The sequence below is a fragment of the Juglans microcarpa x Juglans regia genome, chromosome 3S (assembly GCF_004785595.1).
Source record: "Juglans microcarpa x Juglans regia isolate MS1-56 chromosome 3S, Jm3101_v1.0, whole genome shotgun sequence".
NCBI classification, from domain to species: Eukaryota; Viridiplantae; Streptophyta; class Magnoliopsida; order Fagales; family Juglandaceae; genus Juglans; species Juglans microcarpa x Juglans regia.
Window position 1 is genome coordinate 13,228,404 of NC_054599.1, and position 18,526 is coordinate 13,246,929.

Sequence of the window (18,526 nt, forward strand, 5' to 3'; positions counted from 1 at the left end):
GAACAACAATATCCAATCCCATCCATACAATGTATATTAAACAAAAGCAACCAAATATTTTTACAGTTTCTGGACAAAACCGGACTAATCAAGTGATTTCGATGTTTTTTCTTTCTCAAGAAACATCAATGTCCTGCAACTCATGTTTCTTTTTTCAAAAAGTATATATATATATATAGAAGGAGAGAGAGGACTTTAAGTACACAAATGGTGTACCAACGTTCCCCCAGTCCTAAAATTAAATGTCAATACATAAAATTCCAAACATAAAGAAAAATAGCAATAATGAAAGGCATACCACCTTTTGACATCCAATGAACTCTAAACCTCAAAATCAAATATATTGACATGTTAAGACGAAGCTCAACCAATGCTTTAAATTCCATTCCAGTGATCATTCCAGTTTAAGTACTGGAACAGAATATTTCAGTACTGGTGCATTCTGGCATACCGTTCTCGGATTAGCTATATATATATAAACTGAAAATTAAACAAAGAAACACATGTATATGATACACACTTAAATATTTATGTATTTCTTTTATTAATTATCAGTTTATACATATATATGGAATAACTGAAGATTTCTAAAATGAATATACATTTAAAACATTAAAAACAAGTATAGATATTGGTATCAAAAGATAATATTAAAAAATTACCAACTTGCGTTGAGACACAAAAAAAAAAAAAAAAAAAAAAAACAAAGAAAAAATAAAGAGCCAAGAAAGTATAAAAATAATGAAATTTAAAATAAAATAAAAAACAGAGAAAATGGGGGCAAATATTTAAAGTTACAAAAAAATTTATATTATATAAATCCCTTTTAGATTTTAAAATTACACGAATGTCATCTAAACTTGAAATCTACAAAAATGCCATCCAAACACAAGAAAATTACAAACTTGTCATTAAAACAATCTGGAATGGAATGCAGTCCGGAATTGGCCGGAATGGACAAGAATGGGCCGGAATTTGGAACAAAACAGAATGAAAATGTATAGCGTACCAGGCACTACACAGAACAGAAAATTCCGGCTGTTCCGGCCGGAACGGAACTCAAAACTATGAGCTCAACTCCATAAAATGTCCCCTACTCCTTTCACACCAACTTCCCAGGTTGAAGATCTTTTCCCCAAAAAAAGAACTAATAGAAGATAACATTATACATTCAAGGAAACTAGTAAATCTAAGAACATACAATGGGGTACAGTAAGCTATACCTAAAATTAGCAAGTATCAAACGGGAACTAAATGCTTTGATTACCTCCAAGATTCCCTCCAAAATGTTTTCTTTTACCCAATTCTAATTTGGTTACAAATTGCTTAAGAATTACCAGCCAACATATTGTTTAATTTCATTGGAAGCTCAACTCGGAGAAACAATGAATTTCAGGTCTCCGCCACTTGTTGCAAATTTATCACATAATTCATATCGAGTCACTTCAGAAGTTAATACCGTCAAGCCACAACATGTAGAGTTCAGCCTAGGCAAACACATGGACACCTGGCATTTTTTAGGCCACCGCAATACTTTTTTGATTTTAAGTTCCATCGAAAAGTGTGAGACCACGTGTTCCAAGCAACAACCAACAAAAAAAAAAAAAAAAAAAAAAAACTAGGTCATATTTATTAGCATGTAGAACCCAACAGTAATATAATGCATAGAAAGACCAATGAAAAGGCAAGCAAGATATGAGCAACAAAACATCATTAAAATACGTCTCATGGGTATTACAATGATTATTTCATTTTCAAGTATGCCCAAGAATAAGTCAAACATTTACCTTGGGGGGATATATGCTCAAAACATTTTCAAAGAGCTTATATATTTCGTTGTTATCCGATCTCTTTGTTGCCTTCAGACCCTCAGTGAGATGCTTTAAAGGGAGCGGCTGAAAAGTCAACAGTAATAAACGATGCAAGTAGTCCACAGTAATAAACAAAATCCCTAACATGGATTTTAAAGAGAAAGTGGTACCAATAAACCGTATAATATCAGAAATAAAGCAAACATGGGTGTCTGCACAATGGAAATTTCCATGTCACACAGCTATATATTCCATCAACATAATATGCTACCACCTAGTACTTGTGATTAATCTATTAAGCATTGGCTATGAGAAAACGAACTAAATCTACCACTCAATTTTGAATGTATACATATAGAAGTAGCGGAATGTTTTTTAAAAAAAATTATTTGGGGGCATAATGCCAAGGCCTAACAAATGGAAACATATTAGGCTAGCATTTGGAGACACAGAATTAATCGTGGCTACCACCTACCATGCAAAGGTTTCATCATAATCTGCTCTATATGCTTGACTAAAGCCTTAGCTACTAGCCTGACCTTCAATTTTCCTATAAAGCTTGCTAGAAATCGATGAAGGAAAGATGCATGGATAATATAATCTAGGCAGTAGGTATAATTTTCTTATAACTTCCAAAATGACTCGTGAGGGGGAATTGTTGGCATCATAATCTGCACCCAAAAAGGCGTTTCATGTCAGATGCCCAAGAGTGCACTTGTTTGTAATATTGAAACTGCTACTCTTTAATAGAAGTGTTTAGCAAATACAATGTAAGGGCAAATTCACATTCTTCAAATGTATTCAACCTCTGATTCCAGAAGCTTGCATGTGCAGTACATGATAAACCATTTATCAAGGTAATAAAAGCGGTAAGGTAACTGACAGTAGAACATGAAAAGTCGACAATCTATCAATTTAGAGAGTTTGTGTCAATTGCAGGTGCTCTTGAGCATAGCAATCATTACCAGTTTAGCAAGGCGTCCGAAATTTGGAAGTATCATCGTCTGCCAACCATCATATAAAGATGAAGTAAGATTATGAACAGGTTTAAAAGCCAAAAATTAAAATTGGGAGGCTTAAAATCATAAAGCTTACAAATTTCTCCTTCTCCTTTGACCCTGATTCAACTTTGTTCTGCCCACATATTAGAAAAACTGGACCTGATAACAAGTCAAACATTTCCTGCACCTTATGGACAAACTCCTTACGATTTGACTTGGGAACTGCCCTAGACAACCATTCAGAAGAGTCTGGAAAATAGACAATGAGTGGTTGCATGGATCTCAAAACCTAAAAACAATTCAAAAGTGAACATCACATGTTTAGGGAGCATTGCTTGAAGCATTATCACATTTGATTGCATTTTGTTCTATCATTGTTCACATCAGAAAAAAAATATGTCAAACTTATCTTCACTTTATACCTCGCATAAAGCATCTATTGCAACATAGCAATCTTCTGTCTGAGTGTCAAGATCATGCTCTATCTCCTTAACTGTAAATAAATCAAACTTTTCACTTTCATTGGAAACAAATGAACAAATACACATGCTAAGACTGACAGATAAATCAGGAAGTTAACATCTCTAAGGTATTGCTGCAGCTATTTTTCTTTTCTTTTTTTTCCTTACAAAACCAGCATTAGAAAACCCTACTTCTTGGCCAATTTTTCCCTTTTTCAAAACAAACTGAGAATGATATGATATACATCATATTCATCAATCCTAGGCAGATAAGCAAAACTCAAATAGAAAAATAGTTCGAATGATACTTAGCATGAAAAAGGAACACTAGCAAATTACTTAACCCTTTGCAAGTAAAAGCATGAAGTCTCTGCAAATTAACAGCTACAACAGCCAATTGGGTGAAAAACAGGCTCACATATAACTTCAGAATAGCAGTTCCAAAGACAAGATTTAAAAAAAAAAAAAATGGAAGAAATATCAGAGATTCAATCACAATTGATGCTAACAGATTGACAGCTATTTGATGGTATCTCATGTCAAAGCTTTCCATCTTCCATAGAACAAGAACCAATCTAGCAAGAAAACTTATGAACATACACTGAGAAAAGCAAGCCTCTCATACATCAGACGACTAGATAAGAAAGCTACAACTCACATGAAACAACATATTGCAAAATAACAGAACAATTGATTTACATGAACCTTTGTACTGATGGAAGGACAAGTTGACAACAGGGATTAAACTGGTCAAAGTAATGGTGTAGGCAATGATATCAAAAGCCACAACTATTTGATGGGCTCCAGGAGAATAATAAGTGCTTAGGCATATGTCGGTTGCATAGATTCTATTTTTTTTAAGTAAATGATTTACTAAAAATAATAGAGAAACTCATTGTAAAGCACATGTAAAGATCTCTCAAAGAATTACAATAGATAATTCATACAATTAAGGGGAAGAAACAGAGAGAGAGAGAATCGCAAGTTACATTGCCTGCAGCAGGCATGGAGATAAGTTTTGTCGAATAGTTGCAAACTAGTTATTTTTTCATAAGTTCACTAAATTCAATCAGTTAACTTTTTCCATTACCAATCAATAAGTCACCAAAACTGAAAAGTTTTTTTTCCAAAAGAACAGCTTTAAATCATAGGCACATTACATACAAAGACACAAAGATGACACGCATTCAAACATATCAAAACTGCAACTTTTTTTTTCTTTTTTGACAAGTACATGTCAAAACTGCAACTTCATCCACATTGAATTGAAAGATATTTCCACCAAAAAAAATATCCAAGTGTTAGGCTTTTATTCAATTAGAAAAGTACCATCTATCCAATAAATTGGGGGTTTTGAAGGTTCTTCTTTGAGTTTCTCCCCCTCTTCGTCATTAGTATTTTTTTCACTCATATCCAAAATGACAGCAACTCGATCTCCATTCACCTCATATACCTCTCCATGTTGACCATTTGATAAAGGCCTGCAAAGATGCCAAACTTTGATCAATGACTCTAAGATATTTGATATTATGTGACAGGAATAGAAATATTTGAATATCAATTATTCTGCTAACTAAAATGAACAGCCCATATTTATGATGATACCAGAAAAAGGAGTATAAAAAATAAAGCAAAGCCTGAATATAACTAGGTTTCATAATAACATATTTGCAAGCATGAGCGTAGACCTATCCCCACTGCTATTCTGTTTTTTTTACTTTTGAAATTTCTTTTTTTATCGTAAGAATTAGCAAGAGCCTAAGTATACAGAACATATACAAGAGAAAAGCCAAAGTGTGCTAGTTTAGTGATATAAGGGATTCATGAAAAGTCATGCCATAAAAATCAATTACAATCGATGAATGGAGTTAAAGTATTGAAAAACAAATTTCTAAGCTCATCCATTGACCACTCTTGATATTCAAAATTTCTTTCATTCCTCTCCCTCCAAATACACTACCATAAATATATTGGAACCATCTTCCATATCGATGCAATATGAGAGTTGCCCCAAATGCCTCTCCAAGAAGCTAGGAGGTCGATTACCCTTCTCGGCATCACCCAAGCTAATCCCATCCGAGCAAAGACTTCATTGCACAATGTCATGGCAATCTCACAATAAAGTAGTAGATGGTTGATGAACTCACCACTCTTTTTACACATACAACACCAATTCATAATTATGATTCGATGTTTCCTCAAGTTGTCTAGAGTGAAGATCTTCCCCAAGGAAGCCACCCATACAAAACATGTTGCCTTTAGGTAGTACCTTTGCCTTCCAAATACTCTTCCATGGCAATGGATTTGTATTGTGCGTTGTCATGGCTTCGCAGGCTTGGTAGAAAGAGCGGACTGTGAATTTCCCTTTCTTAGAGGGGCACCAGAAAAATCTTGTCTCCGACTCCCCCCTACAAACAGGTGGAGTACACTAGGCCATAGAACTCCAAAAACAACTGGTGGATAATAACTGTGATGTTCATTTTTCTCGTGGTGGTTGCCTTATGCAGGATCAGGTGTCGGGGAAGGTGATCGCGAAGGGGCCTAAAGTGGGACGTTTGTTTCCTTTACAATTTTCTATTCCTAATGTTGTTTCTCTAGCTTGTACGGCTACTGCCAATAACAGTGAAGTTTGGCAAAAGAAATTGAGTCACCCTAATTCTATTGTCTTGACTCATCTTATGAAACATGGTTTTTTGGGTAATAAAAATTTGTTTTCTTCTTCTGGTATATCTTTTGATTGTGCTACTTGTCGACTTTACCTTTTCCTACACATGGTAGCCGTGCTTCTATATGTTTTGAGATTGTGCACACTGATGTTTACTATTAACCATAGTTGTAATCACTCTGCTCATCGCCTACATGACTATGACAAAGAGGAGTGGGGACAAAGGATCCTCTTCCCTTAGCCCACGGGAGCTGTTAAAAAAACCAACTAGGCTACCATTCACCAAACTGAGAACCTCACCGTCGATATGCACCACCTAATCCATGAGAACCAACTCTTCCCAAAACCACACCTCCCAAACAAGTGCAACAAGAAATCCCATTTAACATGATCGTAGGCATATCAAACTTGCATAAGAGACCCAGATTGCTAGATTTTAATCTACTATCTAGGCACTCATTGGCAATGAGTATTGAGTCCAATATTTGTCTTCCCCGTACGAATGCATTTTGGTGTTTCGTAATGATCCGCCCCAAAACTTCTCCTAGGAGATTTTCCAGCACATTGGAAATATCTTATACACCCCATTCACAAGGCTAACAGGCCGATAATCCTTAACGCCTAATGCCCCAGTCTTCTTGAGAATAAGTGCAATAAAATTGGCGTTGAGACTTTTCTCAAATTTCCTAGTCGAAAAAAATTCATGAAATACCTTCATTAAGGGGTTGTTTGGATTGAAAAATCCTCTCAACTCATTTCATCTAATCATTACAATTTTTTCAAACTACCACACAAAATACAATAAACAATTCAACTTTTTCAAATCCCAAAACAAAAATAATACTAAAAAATAATATTCTAACAATATTTTATTCAACTTTCATCACATCCCAACAAGATTAGAAGAAACCCATAGAAAATCCATCTAGACTAATTGTTTTGTCTTTGACCATCTTCCTCACCACTTTGTGAACCTCGGTCTCCTCAAACAGCCTCTTGAACCGAGAGAAATTCTACTGCTCAATGGACTCAAATGCTAGCCATCAATCTTTGGCATCCACCCCATTGGCTCAATAAGCAACTGTTCAAAATAACCAGCGACATGTTCTTGAATCACAAGAATCTCCATGCAAACATCTCCGTCAATATTCATCATCTCATGGCATTAGTTCTCCTATGGGAATTGGTCATTCTAAGAAAAAACTTCATGCTTCGATCACCTTCTTTCAACCACAAAGCTCTAGAATTTTGCCGCCAAGATATTTCCTCCAAAGTTAAGGTATTTTTATACGATCAATTTAGTCATAAAGGAAATATCTAACGTACATATCACCGCGACTCTTTGATCAACATATAGAAGAAATGCAAAGAATATTCCGAAGTCAACTCCAGTTTTCAATTTTATGTTAACATATTAAACCTTAATGCCTCGTTTGGTTACACGGATGAGATGAGATAAGATGAAATGAAAGTTGAATAAAATATTGTTCAAATATTATTTTTTAATATTATTTTTGTTTTAGGTTTTGAAAAAGTTGAATTGTTTATTGTATTTTGTGTGGGAGTTTAGAAAAGTTGTAATGATTAGATAAGATGGTTTGTGTAACCAAACAAGGCCTAAATGCATGTAATAAGAAAAAAGGAAATAATCAATTTATGACCTGTTATCCGCTGCAATGCACACAGAAGGCCCAATGTATTTTACTCGATCACCTAGAAAAAGATGGAGCAAGAAAGTAATTAGAAGCAATTAAGAAAAAGGCCAATAAATTAAAATTATTAATATTTTGTTATTAGCAAGTTAAGCTTTATTGAAATAAAAGGATGTAATCCGAGTACACAGAAAGAATGCAGGATATACACCTAAGCAAAAATAAAAAAGAAAAAAGAAATAAAAAAATTCGTTAAGCTTTATTGAAATAAAAGGATGTAATCTGAGTACACAGAAAGAATGCAGGATATATACCTAAGCAAAAATAAAAAGGAAAAAAGAAATAAAACAATTCTTGATAACTAGACATAGAAGAACAAGATTGGGAAACCATCCAAAAGAAAAGAGTTCTAAAGAAAACGTCCTTGACTTCTGACATTGTATTCTCGCAATCCTTGAAAATCCAATCATTCCTCTCTCCAAATGCACCACATAACACAATACCATAAATATTCCATTTCAAAGATAAGCACACCATCAATAGTGATTCTATACTAGATCATTCCAATACAACCACTTATAGCGATATCAAAAGTATAAGCTCCATGTTCTCTGCAACCCAACACATATAAACACCTTTGCATAACCAAGTACACATGAGAGAAAAACTATGTATTACTTAAAACAGCAAACCAAGAGGGAAAATTATGTCTCAAGGGATTGAAAACGTCCCCCAAGGGACAAAGATGAGTATTCCTATTGTACTAAAATATATAGGTAGCACAATGAAAATAATATATGACCTGGGAAAATTTTCATATGGAAAGACATGAGTAAAAATTGTGGATGGTAAGTAGACTTATTTTTCTTGGAAGTAAATCCCTATAACTGAAACAGTGAAGCGGTTGTATTTATCCAAGAGAGGGCACATCACACTGATTGAGAATACTCACTCCAAGTTTCCCACTTACTACCTGTCTCTCTTCCCCATTCATATCAGTGAAGCCCATCACCTTAAGAAACTTCAACGGGATTTCTTGTAAAGGAGGTCAGTGCTGAAGTCAAGTAGAACCTCTTTTTTTTTTATAAGTAAAGTGGCTAGGATTCACAGTCCGATTTCTTCAAGAGGTTTCGAGGCTAAAAACATGAGACGGTCCAAAGCATTGAAACAGCACTCATGGTTTGATCAGCACAAGCAACATCTAGAAGAGTGATCGTGCTGTGGGTAGGAGACGTGGAGAGAACTCTAGAGATCAATTCGAAATAGAAGAGTATATTGGATGGATTTCTATAGCGTTGAGGTGATTTCCAAATGGGTCAGGTGCACTATCAAGTTTCTTGGGCTTTTTTTATGTAAGTATAATCAGGTTTCTTACTCTTAAACCGATGCCATTCTCGGAAACCTAGTGCCAATCAAAAAAAAAAAGTTTCTTACGCTTGAACCTGGTTTTTCCAGAACCCCAAATCATGGGCCAGCATCTCATGTCCATAATAGGGCCAAAAATATGGATCTTACAGAAATGCATTGGCCCGTGGGCCCAGTAAAAATATTCTCATCCAACCCGAGGAACTAAGGCTGGGGTATTATAAACTACCCCCTTAAAAACATCCATCCTCAAAGCTTGCTCATGTTTTCACTCACCTCTATGCATACTTGTCCTTCATATCCTTTTCATGTTTCCACACAGTTTCATTCTTTGTGTGATTGCTCAACATACTTCAATTCATGGGGAAATCTAGGGCGTGCTTTCATCATACCATATTGTGATCATATTACCTTGCATACTAATCCATTACCATGTAGTCGTTCGTGCTCTTCGTGTCTACCGTTGTTTGACCCAGGTTCCTAAATTGTTCCTCATTTCTAATGATTCCCATGTTTTGAATAAATAGAACGATTCTGTTCGAGTTAGGACGTTTTACCAATGGTCCCATCATTGGATGTCTCGACGTAACTTGAAGTGTGTAAAAACACAAGTTGGGACCATCATCTTCTGTCCACCATTCCTTGTTGAAGGTGCACATAACTACAAGCAATTCCTAACCAAATGTCCCATTTTCCCACACTTCGAGCAAGTGTTGGTTCCCATCAAGCACTTCCCCATGTGCGTCTTGCTACAAGTCTGGCAACGGGACATTGTTCAGTAGTATTTTTGTTTTTTTTTTAGTATTGTCCAGTAGTATTTTTGTTAAGGCCTATTGTCCTAAAATGGCCTCTGTCCGTTGCAGGGAGTCCTCCATCATCACCCTATTTACCAATTTAACAAAATCTCTTATCTTCGAGGCAATCAATCCATCTCAAATCCTCATGTTCAGTCTCTTCTCAAACTTTTGAGCCTTCAATGACTCATCCAGAAGCAGATAGGGGGAAAAGCATAACAACTTGATATACTCACTCAGTACAGAGTATCACGCCTAGAGCCATTAAAGCTAGATTAAATATTTTTTCCAAATCAAAAGCAAAGCTACAAAGTTTCAAAACCCTAGTTCTCTCTGTAGCATACGGATCCAAATTTAGGGCTTAAAACTAGTATTTTATTTATTTATTTATTTTTATTGTTTTATATTTTTATTATCATTTTAGAAAATGTGCTAACAGATAGATTAAATTAGTGGTTCCTTCCCTATCCAAAACCTTCGTATACTTTATCCATTAAGTTCCCGTGTTAGACTCGGTTTCCAGTTTGAGATTAACTCCAACTCAAACTCTTCAAATCCTCTCAGAATCTGTATCCTCGTAAGAATAGGCTCCTAAAGTTTAGGCAATTTCGAATTATAAACAATCTCCTAAAGATGTACTTTGTTTCCCTCCGTCGCCTATAAGAAACCCACAAGGCCTCCGAAGTGTACACACAAAAATCCCTAGAGAAAAGACTCTTTCACGTAGAGAAAGAAACTCACCCGCAAGCACCACGCAGCATCCCTCCCAGCAACCAACAGCCATCTCGAAAGACCACCTGCCACACCACCACAGAAAATGCCAGCCAACCTATTTTCGTCGCACCCACTCCCTCAAGTAAGCCTTGCCGCCGCGCGCCACCTTCCTCCCTCTCAATATTTTAAGTTTTCATTTTTCTCTCTCTAAACTCTCTCTCTCTCTCTCTCTCGGTGTCGCACCATCGGGACTCCCTCAGTTGCGCCGCCGGTCACTTCCAGTCACCCAGAGTCGCTGCGCAACAGTTTACTTTTCCCCTCGGTTAGTTGCCTTCTGTAGCACGATGCTCCTCTCAGGAGCTTTCCTTTCTCAGCCCTTAGGGCTTTTACGTTACTGATGTTAGAGTGGGCCACGAGCCTTAAGCCTTTTGGCCACGAGCCTTATAAACTCGAAGAGGACCTATTTCTACACGGGCCATGTTTTAAGTTGGACCCAATCTTACAGAAACTGGTATAATATTTAAAAAGACTGTTTTCTAATGCGGGTCTACAATTTATTAAAACTGTTTTCTAATGTGGGTCTACAGTATTATTAAACCTGGGTTGCAAAATCATTACATTGTTATTTTATAAAATACATAATATGTAGATATTTTCTACTATTTTATATTTAAAGGACTAGATATGATATTATTGTTTTAGTAGCCATAAAATATTGAGATTAATCAATGAATTCAGTATATAGTTAGATATTTTATTAGATTTAAAGTTTATGATATGTGCTCAAGTGGGAAAGATAGTAGGACACTTTTTCCTAGAAGATTAGTAACGTCGTGTACCTCGTATAGGTAACGCGCTATCACTTGGAAGTCAAGAAGCAACGCTAAGAGGTAAATAGTATGATCATATGAATGCATGCGTACTGTGAATATTATTGTTATGTATGAAAATGTGATGCTACGCTATAAGACAAGTCAAGGTTAGATTCCTTTCACAATCTTTGATAAAATATGAGATTATGCTTGAATGAATGAATTTGTTATTTGATTGATTGAATGTTACTAAAATCATATGAAAGCCATGAGATGTTCATGTAGTAATTCAAGTCAAATATGCCATGTAATAGAATAGTCAAATTATGCAAGCCATGTTCATATGATAATTAGATCATGTATGACATGTTCATGTAGCACGTAGATCATGTATGCCATGTTCATGTAGCACGTAAATCATGTATGCCATGTTCATGTAATACTTAGATCATGTATGCCATGGAATGTCATAAAATGTTCAGTTCTAGTCATGTTATGCTATGTCATGTTATGTTATGCCATGTACAAGAATATGCCATGTTAAGAAAGTTCATGAAGCCTAGTAAATTCTCATGCATTAAGAAAGATAAGAAATTTTAATACAGTACCACGGACTCAAGCATGGTTAACCACAAGTTAAGTGAAATACGGACCCAAGCGTGTTTCACTCCATGTTATTCAGTTAAGTGAAACACGGACTCAAGCGTGTTTCACTCCATGTTACTCAAGTAAAGTGAAACACGGACCCAAGCGTGTTTCACTTCATGTTACTCAGTTAAGTGAAACACGGACCCAAGCGTGTTTCACTTCATGTTACTCAGTTAAGTGAAACATGAACCTAAGCGTGTTTCACTCCATGTTATGCCAGTTAAGTGAAACACGGACTTAAGCGTGTTTCACTCCATGTTAAACAAGATAAACAAGTTATTATACATTCACGTTACATATTATGTATGCTTCAGCTCATGATGATGGATAGATATGTGCTATGTAAATATATGACGATATATGTATATATGTTGTTAAGAGTCTTCAAAAACTAAATCCATGCTAGGCCAGATTATGTTTTACAGTATAATGTGCTATTTACTGAGTATTCGACTCATTCTTGTTTGTCTTCTTGTTTCTTTCATGTCTAATTGTTACAGATGATGTTTATGACGATGCAGAGCTGGATGGCCAGGAGTAGATTTAGTACAAAGGATTAGGAAGGAATAGATGATAATTCACACAAGAATAAGACGTCTTTTACGTCATTCCTAGGATTAATTTATGTTCTTTTACTTTACGTTCAGTTTTTGAGACGATTATGTTCAAATCAGTTTTTAATATTTTATCGCTTTTAAATAAATGAGGTATATTCAAGATATGAATCTCTTTACCGGGCATTATGTTATGAATGTTAGTAACATCTCTATCCTATGGGAACGGGGTGTTACACTCTCTCAGTGTAATGCCCCTCCCAATCCTTCATGCACTGGAACTATTATCCAAAGAATGAAGTAAAATCCTTCCCAGGTTCGTCGCTCCTTCCACAGCCGTTCTCCTTATTTTCCATCAACAATTCAAGGAGAAGTGCTGGAAATATCCACCAAACCTGCTAGCAGCCCATAGACTAGTAACTCATAACTTGCAGCCCTCACCAGCATTCTCTTCTTTTGCTGCCGCCATTACAAGGTAAGTGAGATGAGAATTTTTAGTTCAATTCAAGTAGAATAATCACTGGTCTTCCTCCCAGCAATTTGATTCACCCGTTAACCTTAGGTTTTCCACTCCTTTTAAACCCAACAACATTCTTCTGTAGGCTGCAACGAGTATTAGTGATCTCACTAGTGACAAGCTCGAACCCAAAACTAATTACTATAAACTGTTGCTGTCCAGGTTCAGGTCAAAATATTGGGCAAGTGTTTTCAATAGTTCTTTCTAGATTTCGATAGAATAAACATAAGAAAAGGACTTCATGCTTTCCTAATCCCATGCCCTAAAACTTGTAACGGCAGAGTACTGCTACTGTCAAAGTTAAAGGGCCTGCCCTTTTCATCTAATTCCGAACTCACGGTTGAGTTGTGCTTAGGTATGAGTTTTGATAAATCCTATAACAGATATTAGTTTCACTATTGTGTTTACCTATCAAAATAAACTATTTTGAGAAATTATTACACGGACCCATTGGCATGTGTCTATAAGGAAGTTAAATTTAATGTCTGGTCTTCTATACCTATTACCAGCTTAAGGAAGGAAAGATGAAACTGAATTCTCCCCTTATGAAATAAATATGGCTTAAAAATCATGATTACATGAATTCCCAGACATTTGGCATCATAATAGCATGTAGCACGATTATTTGAGTGTGTTGCATGTCATATTAGAGGCCAATAGGATGATTAGGTTGCTGCAGAAAATTCCTGCAGCACGGCAGTCACAAGAGAGGTAGATGTAGGGCCGTTCCCGAGATAATATGTTGCGGCAAATTGACACCTATATAGGCTATCTTTCAGTTGTCCTAGATCTACTCAGCCCTAGGCCAAAGCACAATGTTTACATTGAATTGGACCTCAAATAAGCCTAAAAGTAATATTCCTCAAATATACATAAAGTAACATTCATACATGCATTGCGTCCACTTTCTACCCACTAAAAAGAGATGCAAAATCTTACTCAAATTGAAACTGCCATTATCCCTCTTTCCATATAATAAGTTTCCCACTTTTCTTTTTATTTTGTGGGTAATGACAATAAACAGATTGAAGGGGAAAGACAATAACATAGAAACATGTTAGAATATATCATGTCAAACACAAGATACAAATGTCTCAGTTTGAACTTTGAAGAGAGATTTAGTGAAGCAATCAATGTTAATCAAGGTCTTCGTACTGAATCTGGCATCCATGCTCAAAGTGTTGATTTGCAACTCAACAAGCATGGTAAGATACCTTATATTTCTCCCCCATATATGGAGCAACATATTTTTTTTTTTTTTTATTGGCACCAGGTGTCTAGAAGCAGTGTCCCGACTAATCCCGTATGGAGCAACATATTTAAAGGATACCATGCCATATATAACAAAGAAACGCATCACAACCATAGAAATATATTATGAAGATCATAGGTAGTTTGAATAATTACCTTTCTTTAGTGGTCGTTTGGATTTATTAGCAGATTCAACCGCCTCGGACTTTGTGGACTCAGTGCAACTCTCAGATTCTCCAGAGGCCCCCTGCCACATATGTAATTCCATAATGACAAGTAGATCATAGTATGTGATCCCTATTGATTTTACTATAAGATTCTCTACATGCCATTACAATTGTTTCAAGAACATGTTAAAGCATCTTAAAGACTTCCACCTAAAACAAAACAACAATGAAATGAATATATGATAGCATTGCTTTGAACCAAATGATTGAGGCATTAGGAGTGCAAGTCAAATATGATATGAATCAAACATTCACCACAATTTTCACGCACGGTCCTTTTTACTACTAAAAACAACCAACTACCATCAACATTCAAAAACCACTCCTCCAATGCCACCAATTACAAAATCTTCCATTCCTTTTTCAGCTCTTAAAACCTTATAAGGGTAAAAATTGTACTGAAAACCATAGATAAATGAACATTGTAGAATGATGTGATGCACCTAGTATTTCAAACTATATTATGTCATGTTGCATTTTAAACTAGGCAAATATGACCAATGAACAATGTCAAACCCCAATACCCCAAAATCCAATACCTTTCCAAAATCTTCAAGGTTGCATGGAATAAGCTTCTTGAGAGCCGCTTCTGCAGTTGCTTGCACATCATCTTCATCATTATCACTACCATCTACATTCGCCTCAGCACTGCTAGACCACTCTTCTTCATTGCTCGCATCATTCTCATCGTCAACCTCCGATTCTGAAGTAGCCTCCTCCCCGGATTCTGCATCATTATCATCTGATTCACATTCTGATGTAAAATCATCACCAAAATCCTGCTCCAATATTGACAGAAAAATTATTATAAAAATCCTTGACTAAAATAAATAATCAAAAATTGTCAACACTCTTACGTAAGGAGCAAGAACACTGCTGTCAAGCACCAGTAGGGGAACTTGTAGATCCCGTGCAAGTGCTCTCACTAATCTCTCACGGTACAGTTCAGTGCCTGTAGAATTATTACTTCCATCCTCTTAATAAGCACAAGCAAAGATAGGTAGTTGTCTTGAAAATTTGGACAGGGTCAGTGACCAACCTGGAATGCTTTGAAGCAATATTCTCCCACTTGAAGTCGTCAACCGAGCACCATAAGACGCAGTGAACTTCTTATGTTTCAAATGAGAGGCAGCACATTCCACCAAAATATTTTTGGTGTGCTCACTATACGAGCAGAAAAAGAAAATTCAAGAAAACTTTAAATTACTGAAAAGTATCATAAACTAAAGATTCAAAGTAATAATGACTAGAGATATGAGCAAGTAGTAAATACTGAATATGGTAAGGGAATGTCTCCCAAGATACTGATATATTTTCCCAAGGAACAATCCTCTGTAAAAACTCAGTTTTGAACTTCTCGCGTCTGGTTGAAAAAGGCGATTCCCTCATCTTACTCTCAATAGCAAGCTTCTCATTGGCCAGCCACTCTTTCTGATCTTGCTCCCCAAGCCAAGCATGCGCATCAGAACGCCTCACATCTTCATTAACATTTTGTTGCTGAGTCTTTCCCTTATCAGAGCTACTCCCATCTTCGATGGGTGTATGCTTATCCTGACTCGCATTCCTTCCATCACCTTCAGAACTATAGACACGTAGCTGGCTACTCTTTGAATATAAACTAAGCCTCGCATGCAGACCACTGTAAGTACTACAACCACCAATACCCCTGGATGTAATAGAGTCTAAAACATGTCTTCTGATCAAACCATTATGTGAAGAGTGGCTTCTCTTCACGAGTGTACGACTCAAGAATTGAGAAGAAGCATGCTCTGGGCAGTTTGGCCAACTCAAACCTTTGGATTGCTGAAACTCAGAACCCCATCTCCGATATCTACACTTTATTCGCCTCACATACATCGCTACCTTTTATTTTCAGCTTGCTGCATGGCATCATAAACTGCCATTAGTTAACACCTGAAATTATGATTGAAAATGCCAAAACCGCTCCCAGTACTCCAATGGGTTTGAGTGAAAATGGGTTGCTCAAATCTGATTGGTTCAACTCTGTTTATCGCAATGTGGATAGCAAAAAGAAAAAACAAGAGTTCTCACATAAACGAAGAATCAAGATATTGGCATCAATTTCATGAATTTTTTCTGTTTATCCTCAAAAATCCATTTTCTAAATTTTGTATATCACTAACAAATTTAATCTTCAGACAAATTTAATCACAAGACCCGACCATATGTTTTCTATTTACTTTCTATTTTCCTTTAAAGTGCTCTTTGATGAAGGAAACAACGACAGATGTTACACATACAAGCAGCAATCAGCGTGCTCTAAAATGATTTTATAAATTTCCAATATTGTTCCCAAGAGTAGCTTTCAGCATAATCAGTTTGATAACCTAAGCATTAATAAAAGAAAAATTATATTCTCAAGCCGGTGCGCAGAACTCACGTGTGATTAGGCATAATTTGATTTGAAAAATAAATTTTAAAATTTGAATCTTACAAATCAAATCTTACCATTTAATTGATGTAGATAATGTGTTCTAGACACTGGATTGAGAATATAATAACTTTTAATAAAAAAAGTTTAAAATCTTTATCACTTCTTCATTCGTCAGATTTATCGTCCTTAAGATTTATGAAGGTCTAAAAACTTCGACTTCTTTCTTTGCTCCCATCAATTTTTGAGCAATAACGAATGTGGAAATAGACAAAAGCATAAGAACTCAACCCATTTTCAGATAAATCACAGTCCACTGAATGTTAGAGATACAGAGAGAGCGATAATACCTTATTTGATAGCTTTGAAAACCTAGATTGGGTCCACGGCCATAAAGAGAAATAGAGCGGTAAAAGAGGAAGGAGAGCTAAAGGAGGTGCGGAAGGACCGTTTAGCAAGGAAGAGAGATCAGATGTGGGTTTCCGTGAGTTAAGTGCAAGCGCCGGGCACGGACAATGGGAGCTGAAACTGTGCGTATGCGGGCGTGCGCAACTTCTACGTTTACTCGCATCATGCGTAGTGTAGCAGTAGGTTCGACATGTCGCGTAGAACGATGGGCAGGGTCTCTGTGGTTACCCTTGGTCCACTTCTAAGGCCCGAAAGGCAAAATATGTTCGGCTCGCCTTGAAAAGGCCTACCATTGCTTTGCCGAAGTTGATTAGGTCCGATCTCAACTCAATTCATTTCATTTCATCTCATCTTATTATTATAATTTTTTTAAATTTTTATATAAAATATAATAAATAATTTAACTTTTTCAAATCTCAAAACAATAATAATATTAAAAAAATAATATTTTAACTATATTTTATTCAACTTTCATTTAAAACCATCACATCTCATCTCACTATCCAAATCACACCTAACCAAAACTTTTTTATAATTAACTTCAAATTAAGGGAAAATGAACTTGTAACTCTCTACCCTTAAATGAAGTGGCATATTTATATTGATTGATTGTGAAATGAGTAATAAGAGAATTGGTAGAGTTTAAGGTCTCATTTAGATAATGAAATCTCATTCTATCATCTCATCTTATTTTATCTCAATATCCAAACACCACAAATACAAATATTTTTAATTTCAAATTTTTAACTTTTTCATCTAATCATTACTTAATCATTGTAACTTTCCTAAAATTTCAAAAAAAATATAAAACAATTCAACTTTTAATAATCACAAAATAAAAATTATATTAAAAAATTATATTCTACTAATATTTTAGCTTTGTAATATTTTTATTCCACTTTTTTCTCTCTCATTTCCCAAAATTCCATAAAACATTTTAACTCAAACTATTTATAACTCATATCATCTCAACTCAAATATCTCACTATTACTCACAAATCATCTCAACTCATCATCCAAACCAACCTAAGGGATTATTTGGGGAAAGTATCTCATTTCATATCATCTCAAAATTTCTCATAATTTTCTTTTCAACCATCACTTAAACACAAACACTATTTAATTTCAAATTTTCAAATTTTTCATCTAATCATTATTTAATCTATTAACGTCATGTTTTGTGCATCTTTTGGCCAAGTTCAAACAACTCGGGTCTTCAAAGTTAGGCTGGGAAGAAGAAGAAGAAGGCTGGGA

The 18,526-nt window shown here is 35.6% G+C and overlaps 1 protein-coding gene across 1 annotated transcript in view; it reads right to left on the reverse strand.

Moving 5' to 3' along the window:
* The window catches only part of LOC121257567, a 32,944-nt gene extending 15,426 nt beyond the window's left edge, over positions 1–17,518 (reverse strand). The window contains exons 1-12 of the mRNA XM_041158619.1: positions 17,215–17,518; positions 15,746–16,352; positions 15,512–15,636; positions 15,330–15,424; positions 15,012–15,251; positions 14,402–14,492; positions 7,600–7,651; positions 4,603–4,754; positions 3,235–3,305; positions 2,907–3,101; positions 2,777–2,815; positions 1,788–1,895 (exon numbers count right to left, since the gene is read on the reverse strand). Of these exons, the coding sequence (XP_041014553.1) occupies positions 1,788–1,895; positions 2,777–2,815; positions 2,907–3,101; positions 3,235–3,305; positions 4,603–4,754; positions 7,600–7,651; positions 14,402–14,492; positions 15,012–15,251; positions 15,330–15,424; positions 15,512–15,636; positions 15,746–16,329 (1,752 nt within the window). The 5' untranslated portion in view covers positions 16,330–16,352; positions 17,215–17,518. The remainder of the gene's footprint in view (positions 1–1,787; positions 1,896–2,776; positions 2,816–2,906; positions 3,102–3,234; positions 3,306–4,602; positions 4,755–7,599; positions 7,652–14,401; positions 14,493–15,011; positions 15,252–15,329; positions 15,425–15,511; positions 15,637–15,745; positions 16,353–17,214) is intronic.
* Positions 17,519–18,526: the final 1,008 nt, after the last annotated feature.